Source organism: Salvelinus sp. IW2-2015, linkage group LG5, assembly GCF_002910315.2.
Source record: "Salvelinus sp. IW2-2015 linkage group LG5, ASM291031v2, whole genome shotgun sequence".
In the NCBI taxonomy this organism is placed as follows: Eukaryota; Metazoa; Chordata; class Actinopteri; order Salmoniformes; family Salmonidae; genus Salvelinus; species Salvelinus sp. IW2-2015.
In genome coordinates this window covers 30534922-30547503 of record NC_036844.1, presented here as the reverse complement: position 1 = coordinate 30547503, position 12582 = coordinate 30534922, and the positions used below count along the sequence as shown (strand labels likewise).

The window sequence follows — 12582 nt, the reverse complement described above, 5'->3', positions numbered from 1 at the left end:
TGGGCCTGTGGTGGATAAAGGTACCCAATTGTCATACAGATCAGAGGAAATAGGGATGACCTGGGATGTTCTCTTGATAAGTGTGTGAATTGGACCATTTTCCTGTCCTGCTAAGCATTCAAAATGTTTCAAGTAGTTTTGGCTGTCAGGGAAAACATATGGAGTAAAAAGTACATTATTTTATTTTGGAATGTAGTGAAGTAAAAGTAGTCAAAAATATAAATAGTAAAGTACAGATAACCATAAAAACGACTTAAGTAAAAATACTTTAAAGTACTACTTAAGTAATTTACACCACTGACTGTCCTACACACAATACCCCATAATGTCAAAGTGGAAATATGTTTTTAGAAATGTCTTGAGTCAATAAGTATTCAAGCCCTTTGTTATGGCAAGCCTAAATAAGTTCAGGAGTAAAAATGTGCTGAACAAGTAACAAGTTGCATGGACTCACTCTGTGTGCAGTAATAGTGTTTAACATGATTTTTGAATGACTACCTCATCTCTGTACCCCACACATACAACTATCTGTAAGGTCCCTCAGTCGAGCAGTGAATTTAAAACACAGATTCAACAAAAAAGACAGAAGTTTCAAATGCCTTGCAAAGAAGGGCACCTCATTGGTAAATGGCAAAACAATTAAAAAAGCAGACATTGAATATTCTTTTGAGCATAGTGAAGTGATTAATAGCACTTTGGGTGGTGTATCAATATACCCAGTCACTACAAACATACAGGCGTCCTTCCTAATTCAGTTGCCGGAGAGGAAGGAAACTGCTCAGGGATTTCACCATGGGGCCCATTGTGAGTTTAAAACAGTAAAATGGCTGTGATAGAAAATGAAGAATGGATCAACAACATTGTAGTTATGACAGAGTGAAAAGAAGGAAGCCTCTAAAGAATAAAAATATTCCAAAACATGCATCCTGTTTGCAATAAGTCGCTAAAGTAAAACTGCAAATGTGACAAAGAAATTAACTTTATGTCTTGAATACAAAATGTTATGTTTGGGGAAAATCCAACACATCACTGAGAACCACTCTTCATATTTTCCAAGCATATGGTGGTGGCTGCATCATGTTATGGGTATGCTTGTCATTGGCAAGGACTAGGGAGTTGTTTAGGATTTAAAAAAAAAATGGAATACAGCTAAGCACAGACAAAATCCTATGGAAAACCTGGTTCAGTCTGCTTTCCAACAAACACTGGGAGACAAATTCACCTTTCAGCAGGTCAATAACCTAAAACACAAGGCCAGATATACACTAGAGATGCTTATCAAGACGACATTGAATGTTCCTGAGGGGCCTAGTTACATTTTCGACTAAAAATCGTCTTGAAAATCTATAGCAATACCTGAAAATGGCTGTCTAGCAATGATCAACAACCAACTTGACAGAGCTCAAATACATTTTAAAATAATAATGTGCAAACATTGTACAATCCAGGTTTGCAAAGCTCTTGGAAACTTACCCAAAGACTCAGATGTAATCGCTTCTAAAGGTGATTCTAATATGTATTGACTCAGAGGTGTGAATTCTTACATCAATTAGATATTTCTGTATTTAATTTCCAATACATTTTCAAAAATGTCTAAAAACATGTTTTCACTTTTATTAAATAAAAAATGTTCAATGTTTTATTCAGGCTGTAACAACAAAATGTGGAATAAGTCAAGGGGTATAAGTACTTTCTGAAGGCACTGTACCTTTTGGTCAATTATTAAAAAGACAAACATGCAGGTAAAATACTTTGCTTTTATTATCTTTTTTCATAGCTTTTTTAACAAATACGTCAAGTACATCCATAACAACACAGTTCTGATTCCTCCTTTTATTTAAGTGTTTACATCTACACACTTTTTACAGATTTGTGTACAAAACAATAATTTACGTCCCATAGAATTCTAGTTACACTGAACTATACAACAAATTTCATGATGATGAAATAAATATAAAAATTATCACAGGGGAAGGAACTGTCGAAGCCAGAGTACAAACATACCACAAGTCTTTACGAGTTACATCTCTCTTCAGGGAACTAATACCGCTCACTGGTCACTGACATAAGTAGATGGGAGAATCTCAATCTCAAAACCCATTGGAGAAGGTCAGAGGGGATGGACCTATGGCTCTCATCCAATAGGTTTTGAGGAGGTGAGGAGCGTGTAATGTTGTGGTCATGAATTAGTGGTACCAGATAGTGTGCATCCTCACCCCGAAGGCCTTGCTGGCACTGCATCACACTTCAGTCAGGTGTCTGATAATCAAGCTTATTAGGGGTAAAATAATGTGTATAAAGAGGGGTTTATGGGTTTGGAGTTGATACTGCTTACCTGTATATTAGAACCCTCTAACCCGATGGCATGGTTGGCCACATCTAGTATCTCACTGTGTTAAGTGAATCAACTAATAAACCTTCTCTGAAGCCACAGCTTTTACAAATGCCTTGGCTATTTGCTATGATGCAGTCAACTCCTTCACCGGACAGACAGTTCTCCTCAGAACAACGACAGTTCTCAGAATACCAAAGATAAGACAACAGGGAGATGTGGGGTCAGACTACCAGGAAGCACAATAGATACATTAACTGACATCCCTCACAACAGGCATACACACAAGCAAGCACTCAACTACATACAACACACATACTCTTCGTGTCTCAGCGTTCAAAGCATCAGGTATAATTAATGAGTTCATGACTACTGCATTCATAATTCTTAAAATAAATTGGTGGCAAGTGCTATTAGAATTGAGTTAATCTCGACCACTCTGCTCAGTGGATCTGCTTTTTCTCTCAGCAGGTGAGTGTCCATTTTATTGTGTGAATACAAACAGCTTGTAGATCATATTTTATCTTAGTCGTGTGCCAAGTTAAAGTAGGCTTAAAAATCGCCACTTTAATAAAGAACTGATTGTGGCTGTGGAGTAAAAACAATGAATCTACAAAGACCTCAGAGAGACCTGCGACTCTTGCACATTCCGCCATGCAACACTGTCACCAGCAGGGGGACATGCAGATAAAGTGCAAGTCTGTACAGGGCTTTGTCAACTTATTCCATAGGCCTTACACCGGTATATGTACACGTAAATTAATTTTCAGTTGCAGGAAAGTTGGCTTGAGAGTCATTGCGGTAAAAATAATAGATGTTCCCTGTTAATGCAGCAGACACACATGCACACACACTCACACACACACACATTCAATTGATTACGGTGTGGTGGTGGTTGCATTAGTGTTGTTCTGGTGGTATGAAGAGTGGGCAGTGCCAGGATCACTCTGCCTGCACCAAGTCCTTGTGGTGGCGTGCGATATGTTGGTTCTTCTCTGAGGGCCTGCGGAAGCCTTTAGAGCAGATCTCACAGCGGTGGGGGTAGTCTTTTGTGTGGATGGAGATCACATGGCGCTTGAACCCTGAGGCATCCCCACTGCTGTAATCACAGTACTGACACTGGTACACCCTCCTCTCCCTGGGCCCTGTGGCCAAGCCCGCAGCACTAGAACTAGCACCAGGCACCAAAACCTGCTTCTTTGCCACCGGTGCACTGGCAGAGGCAGAGGCAGGGGAAGACCCCAATAAGGTCCTTTTGGCTCCGTTCTTTTCAGGAGAGGCCTGTTGCTCCTTGGTGTGAACCGACAGGATATGGCGACTGAGCACAAAGGGGTCCGCGATCTTGAAGTTGCAGTGCCGGCACTGGTGCAGTTTCTTGGCACGGTGCGACGCCGAGTGCTTCTTCAGTTCAGACGGCCGGTGGAAYCCTTTATCGCAGACGGCACATTTGTGGGGGTAGTCCTTGGTGTGCACCGATATGATGTGGCGCTTCAGGTCACTGGAGTTGGAGCTCTTGTGTTCACAYTGGGCACACWGYTGGGTTTTGGCCTCCTCGTGRGTCAGCCCGTGCTGCAGCAACTCCTCCTCCTCAGCAAAMGTCTGGAAGCAGCGRTCACACTTGAAGGGCATCTCTTTGCTGTGRTTGGTCTTGACATGKGTCTTCAGGTTGGAGGAATCAGCCGACTTGTAGTCGCAGTAGAGGCAAGAGTAAGGCTTCTCGCCGGTGTGTGTGCGCATGTGTTTCTTCAGCTCGGAGGGGTGCCGGAAACCCTTGCCACATTCCACACAAATGTGGGGAAAGCTCTTACTATGGACGGCCAGCAAGTGGCGATTGAGCAGTCCTTGTTCAGCCGTCTCATAGTCACAGAATTTGCACTTGTGCATCTTGTTGGCCTGTGAAGGCACAGGGCTCTTGGGCTCACGGTGGTGGTGCTGCAGTCGATGGGAGAACAGCGCCGCCTGCTGGTGGAACTCCTTGCCACACACCTCACACTCAAACAGAGCCTTGTTGCTCAGCGTGTGCACCTCCATGTGGTTATGAAGGCTGGCCTTCTTGTTGGTGGTGAAGTCACAGTCCGTGCACTGGTACTTTTTCCTGGTCAGGACATCCTGGTGGTGGTTTTTGGTGTGGCGCTTCAGGAAGCCGCGCGACTTGAACTTCTTGCCACAGAGCATGCAGGGATATACTGTCAGAGGCTGGCCATACGGACCAATGATGATGGCTAGGATGGGAAACAGCGAGAGAGAAGAAAATTAGGACAGATACATGACTCACAGATATCACTTGACGGTGTAAAAACAACAGTATTCAAAAAATTAAACATGAAAACCCAAGCCATAGAATCAGTACCAGATAGTTATTTTGTCCCATCTGACAGCTGTGTACCTGTCTGGACCTGGCGAGGCTCAGCCCTTGTTCTCTTGTTCTTGTTTCGTTGCCTGTTGAGCTTGTCCCCTCCGTCTGATTCGTCAATGTGCAGCAGAGCACTGGCAGCACCGTTTCTGTTCTCACAGCTCTCACTGTCCTCAGAACCTGGAATAACACAGCAAACGTTCGATGCAAATGCACACCTTCTCTCACCCCTGCTAGAGCAGAGATACTTATCACTACAGAGGGCAGGTGAGCAAGAAGACATTATCCACCTTGTTAAACTGTATGTTTGTACATAAAGTGTGTTACTGACCATACGTGGCTGCCCAGGCCACAGGCATGAAGTCCTTGCTGAGAGCCGTGCCGTCGTACGACCGCTCGTGGGTCACTGGTTCCTCACCCCCCACCACCACCTCCATATAAACCTCATCAGATATCTTTGATGAACCTGCAGGGTAACATACTAGTTACAACACAACCATAAAACACACACACACACACACACAGAATTGATCACTTACCATGGTCCCCCTGAGACATGTACACCATCTTCTCTCGGAGCGTTCGGCCTGTAGAGTCCGTCAGTGCCACATCCTCTGTGTCTCCATCACTGATGTCCACTGTTTCTCCTACACAGACAACCACACACTGATATAATACTCCTTGGTGATCAACTATTATAGGTTATAGAATCCCTCTTTCCTGAGGTACTAAACATTATTCAAATGTCTCCTTACCCAGGTCATCCTCCCCAGAGTCTGCCTTGAAGATGTACACCTTGATCACCTCCTGGCCGTCCTCATCCTTCTCCACCTCCTGGTCCTCCTCGGCTCCCTCTACAGTCACCTCTGTGCCATCATCTGACACCATCTTGCCTGCCTCATCCACTGGAGGAAGACGAAAAGAGACAGACAGAGTGAGAGATCCATTCACTACTGGTCATTAGTTTAACTGTAATGTTATCTTTATAAAGAGGCCAGGTGACAGTGGTATTGATGTAGAACTGGAGAGGAGAGAAGCAGCCTGGTACTCACATGAGATCATCAGGTAGTCCCCACAGCCGTCTGTGTCTTGCTCTGGGTCCAGTTCATCCTGGGTATGCCCGTCTGCGACCATCACATCCTCAGGGATGTCCCCCATGGCAACACCTTCGTCCTCCCCCTCCAGTGACATCACACACGTCTCCACAGCAACATCCTCGTCCTCATCGCAGTGCACATACTCAGACACCACGTCCTCAACAGCATCCTGGATTACCAGCTCGTCTGAAGCAAATCCATGCACCGCCATTCCCTCCCCCTCCCCCTCCGACACCAGCACAGTCTCCTGCAGCTCCACCACAAACTCCTCCCCTGCAGCACCACCCTCATCTGGAACACATCAACACAGGAACAGTTGGATATATTCAGCATAGGCCTACATAAACATGCTGCAGAAGACACATTCATGCACTCTTACACAGACAATAACAACAAAAAACTTGGAAGACATGTTAGATTGTTGTGCAGAACAACGAACAGTACAGGGAATTACTTGAATTCGCAAACAAAATGTTGCTATTACCTGATCCATGGAGAATGATTTTAGGCTCTTGGGAATGTAGTGCCAGCCTGGTCTCGTCCTCATCCATTGTCCTTACACCTCATTGGTCACTGCAGCACTGGAGGCAAGAATTGACCAGTCAAATCAGTCACATAGGCCTAATGGCCAACCAAAATGAGTCTACCACAGGGGTGAAACTTTCACTGGGGACGGGGGGAGACATGACCCCAACATATTCTAAAATTCCATTTTTGTTCCCCCCGTTTTATCATTGCTGTGTGATACTAAAAGCGTCATAGGTGTGCTTAAGAACCATGCGGAAGCCTCAGAGCGGTTGGGTAGGTTGTTTGCCGGTTTCAGCAGGCAGGATTTAGGACTGCACGGAAACCACAGAGCGTGCAGGCAGGCTGTATGAAGGCAAAGGTATTATTATAGGACCAGCGCGGTGCTGCTGTCTGCATCTGCTGTGCATTTTCTCCAGGTTGTAAAAGCAAGCAGAGCAGAAACTGGCTACTTTTTATTTGATTGATGCAGCTGGCAAGGTAACTGTCGTTTGACTTAACAGAAAAAAAGTATTTATTCCCAGTGCTGAGCTAGTAGTGTAACTGGCATGTAACATGACATGTTTCATACCTCTCAAGAAGTTCTGTCTGAAGAGAACTAACCAGCTAGCTAGTAGCTGCCACAGCGCTAGCCTCTAGCAATCTGTCAGATAGCAGCATCTAACAGCTGTTCTGTGTATGGAAATGTTTTGTAGCCTTTTTGTCCATTTTCAACAGAAGCAAATTAACTTGCCTAGTTTATGCTAGTTGATGTAGAATTAGAGCTAGTCAAAAGTTGGCTAACGTTAGCTAGCCAGCTCACTAACTTTAGCTATTATTTTTGCCTCAATTACACTAGACCTGAATCAAACGAGGAAACCAGTGACCAAAAATTTTGAGGGACAATATTCAGATTTTTTTTGGACAGCGCAATGTGAGTTTTTATTAGTCAGTACAGCAATGTAACGTTATTGATCTGTCAGTTTCTCTAGCTAATTCCCTACCTTTCACTCTGACACGGTATAAACAGCTCTACAGGCTACACTGTCATGGCAGTCAGTACACAACACTATGCTCATCGTGTCTAAGGAGATCAGATGGTGACAGGTGTCCCAGCAGGATCAGACAGCCAGGGAAGACCAGTTTACAAAGCTCAGGTGAATATTGCAGTATATAAAAATCAGTGAATGGATACAAAGTTCCATCTTCCGTTGATGGGTAGGCTACAGTCTGGGATCTGGGAATAACGGTCATTTCAATTATTGAATCACGGATGCTGTTCTTGGATAATATAATGTATAAATGTACACCAAGGTCATTATTGTTCAAGCCTCGTCTGAGCAGGATCAGATGGTGACAGGGGACTCAGCAGGGTCAGGCAACCAGGGAAGACCAGTCTGACAGCACTGAGGTGAACTTTTGCAGATACAACACTTTATTATCTCTGTGTAGAAAACACTGGACAAGCCAGAAGCTTCATAGATTGAAACTATTTTAAGGCAGTCTGACAAATCTCTAAAGTTGATTTCCAAACAGTATCAAGGCTCGAGAGGCTTTTCCCGATGACACAAAACACTTCAAGCAAAAATGTGAGGAAGACCTGGGAGACACTATTGATGATGATGAATGGATACTGATATGTTTGAATGTCCAGTAATGTTCATTTATAGCGGCTAAGAAATGCATCGCTATTAATTGGAAGGTTGGTTATCTTCCCACAATGTCACAATGGATGGCAGAAATGTCAAGATATGCAATCACTAGTTTTGATTCATTATAAGATTAAGAGTATACTGTGCAATTTTCATAAGGTATGGGTGCCTTATGTGGCATACTGTATGACAAAAGGGGTCTGTATTGAAAACATTCAATTTTTTTAGTTGAGCAGTTGCAAATAGATACTTTTTTTCATGGCACACAAAACACCTGTCTGATTTGAGCCAGTCTCAGTGGACTAAACAATTGGAGGCCACAGGGATGCCAGTCCAAGAATATGAGGATTGTGGCTCAGATGCATAAGGCACATCTCTCTCCAGAATGCGCTGCTCTCTCCCGCCAATTTGTTGGTATTGAATGTTTCATAATTTCATTGTGTGCATTGTTTTCTGTGTATCAATTCCCCATTACATATAATCACCAGTAGTAGCCTACATTTACCGTTAATTCCCATAATTTCTAATCTGCAATGTTTGTTTGGTTATGCTAATTTCTGTTAATGCATTCAATATATTATTATTAGTCATTTACCGTTCTCATTATCAGAGTGGACATCTGTTTTGCAGAACTCACAACTTATGCTACACAAGAGAAACACGTTTTTGTTTATTTAATTCCATTTACGAGTTCTGTCAATTTATTTATCGTCTTTTGTTTGAAACGTTCCTGTCAGTCAAAGTTTAGTAAGGATGCGCACCCGATTACGCATATAGAAGTAGGACTAGTCTACCTGGCCTCTGCACAAATGTAGGCCTATAAATGTGGCCATTTGGGGATGTCTGAGTATTTCTGATTGCCTTAACTCACCACCACTAATGAGCTGTGGCGCTTCTCAAAGCCATTTTCCCCCTCAAACAGCAAGTAAACGAAGTCTGTTTTTATAATCAATTGATAATGACAATATTTCCAGCTCTCCCTTTCGATAACCATTCGGCATGAAAGGGAAAAATTGAATATTCTGATCCAGTGGAAACATTATAAAATATTTGATTACTTCTTATCCCTTGCACAAATAGCCTACAGCTGTGTCTGTCTGGCGCAACTAGAAGGCCCAGAATATTTCATACAATGTTTCAAGTTTGCTAGCAGGAGATTCTGGGCCCAGTTTATACAATGTTTCAAGTTTGCTAGCAGGAGATTCTGGGCCCAGTTTATACAATGTTTCAAGTTTGCTAGCAGGAGATTCTGGGAGACCCAGTTTATACAATGTTTCAAGTTCGTTGCTGACAGGCCATTCGTAGCCAATGTGATTTATTGGATATTTATTTTTATCAGGATATTTTCTACCTGCAGGCTGCAATGTTTTTATGTGTTGGCTTTATGTAGGCTATTTTTACATAGTTGACAATGGCAATAAAAGTTACTTTTAGATTTATATAATTTTTATTTAGATAGAATGTCGATTAACCACAAACAATGATTTTTAGATACAAAGACTGTTATAAATTAAATGAAACTATTCCATGAAAATGAGCATATGCAAATCATAACTGGCACGCAGATTGGTAGATTTTTAAAAATAAATTGGCACTCCAAATGGAAAAAGTTGCCGACCACTGGTATAGCCTATTACTGGCGACTTCAGGAGAGTAACAGCAGAATCTGCGAATACCAGCAGCAGTGGGAGGAAGGGGGTCAGGAAAAAAATTAATTATCTTCTGGTTGGGCTAACTTGATCTCTGGCTCCCTTGAGTCTTAATTATTTAATAAAACAGCGTGCTTAAAGCATCAGACAAGGTTAGTAGTCTACATTAGGGAGGGTGTGTCTGTATAATGGTAAAATACACGTTTAAACATTTTGACTAAATTGATTGGTCGAAAGAAAAGGCTACTCTTGGTTGACCAATATTATTTTTTGTCAGGAACAGCCCTGGTAGAAATACAGGAAATGAGCTTTAGATGCCCCAAACAATCCTGAGGGAGGTCCCCCCTGCCAGTTTATGTCCCATAGTCAAATCCTAAATCTCAAACATATTTTTCTCTCTAACAAGAAGCAATCATGTTACAATGTAACATATATCATTAAGCACATGTATTTCACATCCTGTGAAATGTAGCCATGTCCCAATCTGTCTAGACATCAATTATATTGGTCTGCACTTCATTTGGGGGCAATCTAAACTAGCTAGCTATGTTACTTGGCCTACTGAGGAAGGGTATAGGCAGCGATTAGGCTTATTACATTTATGATAGGAATGAAAATATCATACTTTTGTTGTAATGTGCTTTGACATAACGAGCGACGTTTTCAGCCATGCAAAAACTTGCAATGTGAAGGAATCCATGTGGTTACTCGCCGAAATGCATCGAGACAAAAAGGGTTCGGGCAACGTGCCGTTTAATTTCTCGTCCAATTCACCCACCCCCATGGCCAAATCTGACAGCAGTGGTGTGGCGCACAAGTGTGGGAGCGCGAGACAGGCAGTGCAGCTGCATAATGAGCTGATCAGACTCAAAACCTTTAGCTGGCCTAACATGAAAATAGGAACGAACTCAGTACAAAAACGACTGGTATAATGTATATGTATGCAAGAAAACAACATTTAAGACAAAAGGTCTGCAAGCAAACAATATAAGGACATTTCACTAAATGATCTGGCGGTTGTAGTAAAATGGTTACGTCATACCTAATATAAATCAAACAGTAGCTCGTCTAGCTAAATGTGGTTAATGTTGTTTAAAACAAATTAGAGGCAGCTTTGAGCTAGTTAACTTAAATGGAAACATGAGTTTCATGACAAGAGCCCACACATCCATCCGATAGTCAATATCAATGCATTTTGCTAGCTATTTCGCGAGCCACCTGAAAGGTTTATTGCTATAGGTAACTATGGCGGCTAGCCTGGCTAGCTAACGCCCATTTCCTTCAGTGTTTTCAAAAACAGAAGTACGCCATTTTGTGTTGGAGATCACTGGACAAACATTTTGCCCACTATTGCATAATAATGCATACACGGCATCATATTTGAACATGGTGGCTACTATTGTATTTTGTGGTGGTATCTGACTAGCAGACTAATGTTACCGATGTTTAGAAAAATCCCCTCCCGGATTTTCTAGGCCGTAATTGTGGCCTGCTTAAGGCCTGGGCCCAAATAAGCAAGAAAGGCCCAACTCCTCGTGCGCTTCTCCACTTGTCAGATAGAAAAATAGAATAATGTAAACGCAATCACATATGCAAGGCATTTCATATGCTCCGTGCACATAAAAAAGCGCAAGATAACCTGCTTACCAGATTTTGTAGTACGGGTTGGCCTCTCTCCGTCGCTCGATTTCCAGGCCGTCCGGTTTCCCCAGACTCGGGCAGGATTCAATCGGGAGTTTGCGCTAGCTGGGCGGGCCGCTGAGGCGCAGGGAGGGAGGGGCCGAGACTTTCGAAGCTCCACTGATACTCAGAATCGCTACAGCCCCCAGCTCCGCCAGCACCAAGGCCGCCGTCAGCATTCACGTCACAGCCAGAAAGTCGTAGGAAAATGCGGAAGAAGTCTGGAAACCTAACTGGTAATTGCAGGCAGGCCACGATCAGGGACTCAACACCGCCTCTGTTTGCTTTGCATACCATTTGAAAGACTGGTTTAGTTTGTTCATGTATTGGTTCATTGAACGTCTCTAAAAAAATCAAAAACAAACTGCGAGAACTTTAACTGCTGCCGCCATTTATTAGCAAGATACTGTTATTTTACATCTATATTTAGCCCTGTATAAAACCCTTGGTTTGTTACTACCAGCTTACACTACAGGTTAACTTCACGGCTACATATTTGCCAGTGATTGACCACTTGGTTATTTGACACTATTTATTATTACAGTTGATATCCCTTGATCTTCTCTCTTGCCTGAAATGTGATGCCTTTTGAGATAAGAACATATTTTGAATGTAGCAAGAGAGAGACTAGCTGACAGGGGGCTCGATTTCTTCCTGTGCTGAGGGACACGCTCTACCACATGTACGGTAAAAGCCCAGGTCTCGGGTAGAAGCCGTAAAACACTTACACAAACAGTAGCCTATTCCCCAAGAAATGTCTCTGTGCACAAAGCCCCACATGTTAGCAGGGGACACGTACTTCTACAGCACCCATGACACCATAATAATCCCACTAGTGTAGCGGGAGAGAGAACAGCATCTATTGTACAGTTTTACGGTATAGAGGCTACTGCTCTACCACCTGTAATACGAAAGCACAGGCCTCAGCTAAAGGCAATAGACCACTCACAGTCACACACTGTATTACACAAAAATACTTTATACGATTTGTGTGCAAAGAAAGAACAGAAAACTAACCCACCCATATGAGTGGAGCAGGGTAATGCTACCCATAGTCATTTTAATTCTGTATCCTTTAGTCTTTTCCAGTTGAAGTTCTACAGTAGTTCAGGTGGGCATCACATTGTCCAGAGCAAGCTGCCTTGTCCACGAGCAGTTTCACTGCTTCCTCTTCCCACTCAAAATCTGAGAGGGAATCCTCACTGGAGTCTTCCTTCAGTCCCAATGGCACAACTATCTGGGGTGCTTCACAATACTTCCTTCCATGTCTTTTTCTCTTGTCTAATTTTGGGCAGGTTCCATTCTCTAATGGTTG

General features: G+C 42.9%; 1 protein-coding gene across 1 annotated transcript; it reads right to left on the bottom strand.

Annotated features, from left to right (window-relative positions):
* Positions 1 to 1739: 1739 nt before the first annotated feature.
* Positions 1740 to 11518, bottom strand: LOC111964288 (zinc finger Y-chromosomal protein 1). The gene is made up of 8 exons (XM_023988123.2): positions 11235 to 11518; positions 6267 to 6363; positions 5738 to 6073; positions 5441 to 5590; positions 5225 to 5332; positions 5017 to 5151; positions 4719 to 4865; positions 1740 to 4554 (listed from the first exon to the last, which is right to left on the bottom strand). Exons 2-8 carry the CDS (start codon positions 6331 to 6333, stop codon positions 3275 to 3277), a joined length of 2223 nt encoding a protein of 740 aa, XP_023843891.1. The 5' UTR covers positions 6334 to 6363; positions 11235 to 11518; the 3' UTR covers positions 1740 to 3274.
* Between the last annotated feature and the right edge of the window lie 1064 nt (positions 11519 to 12582).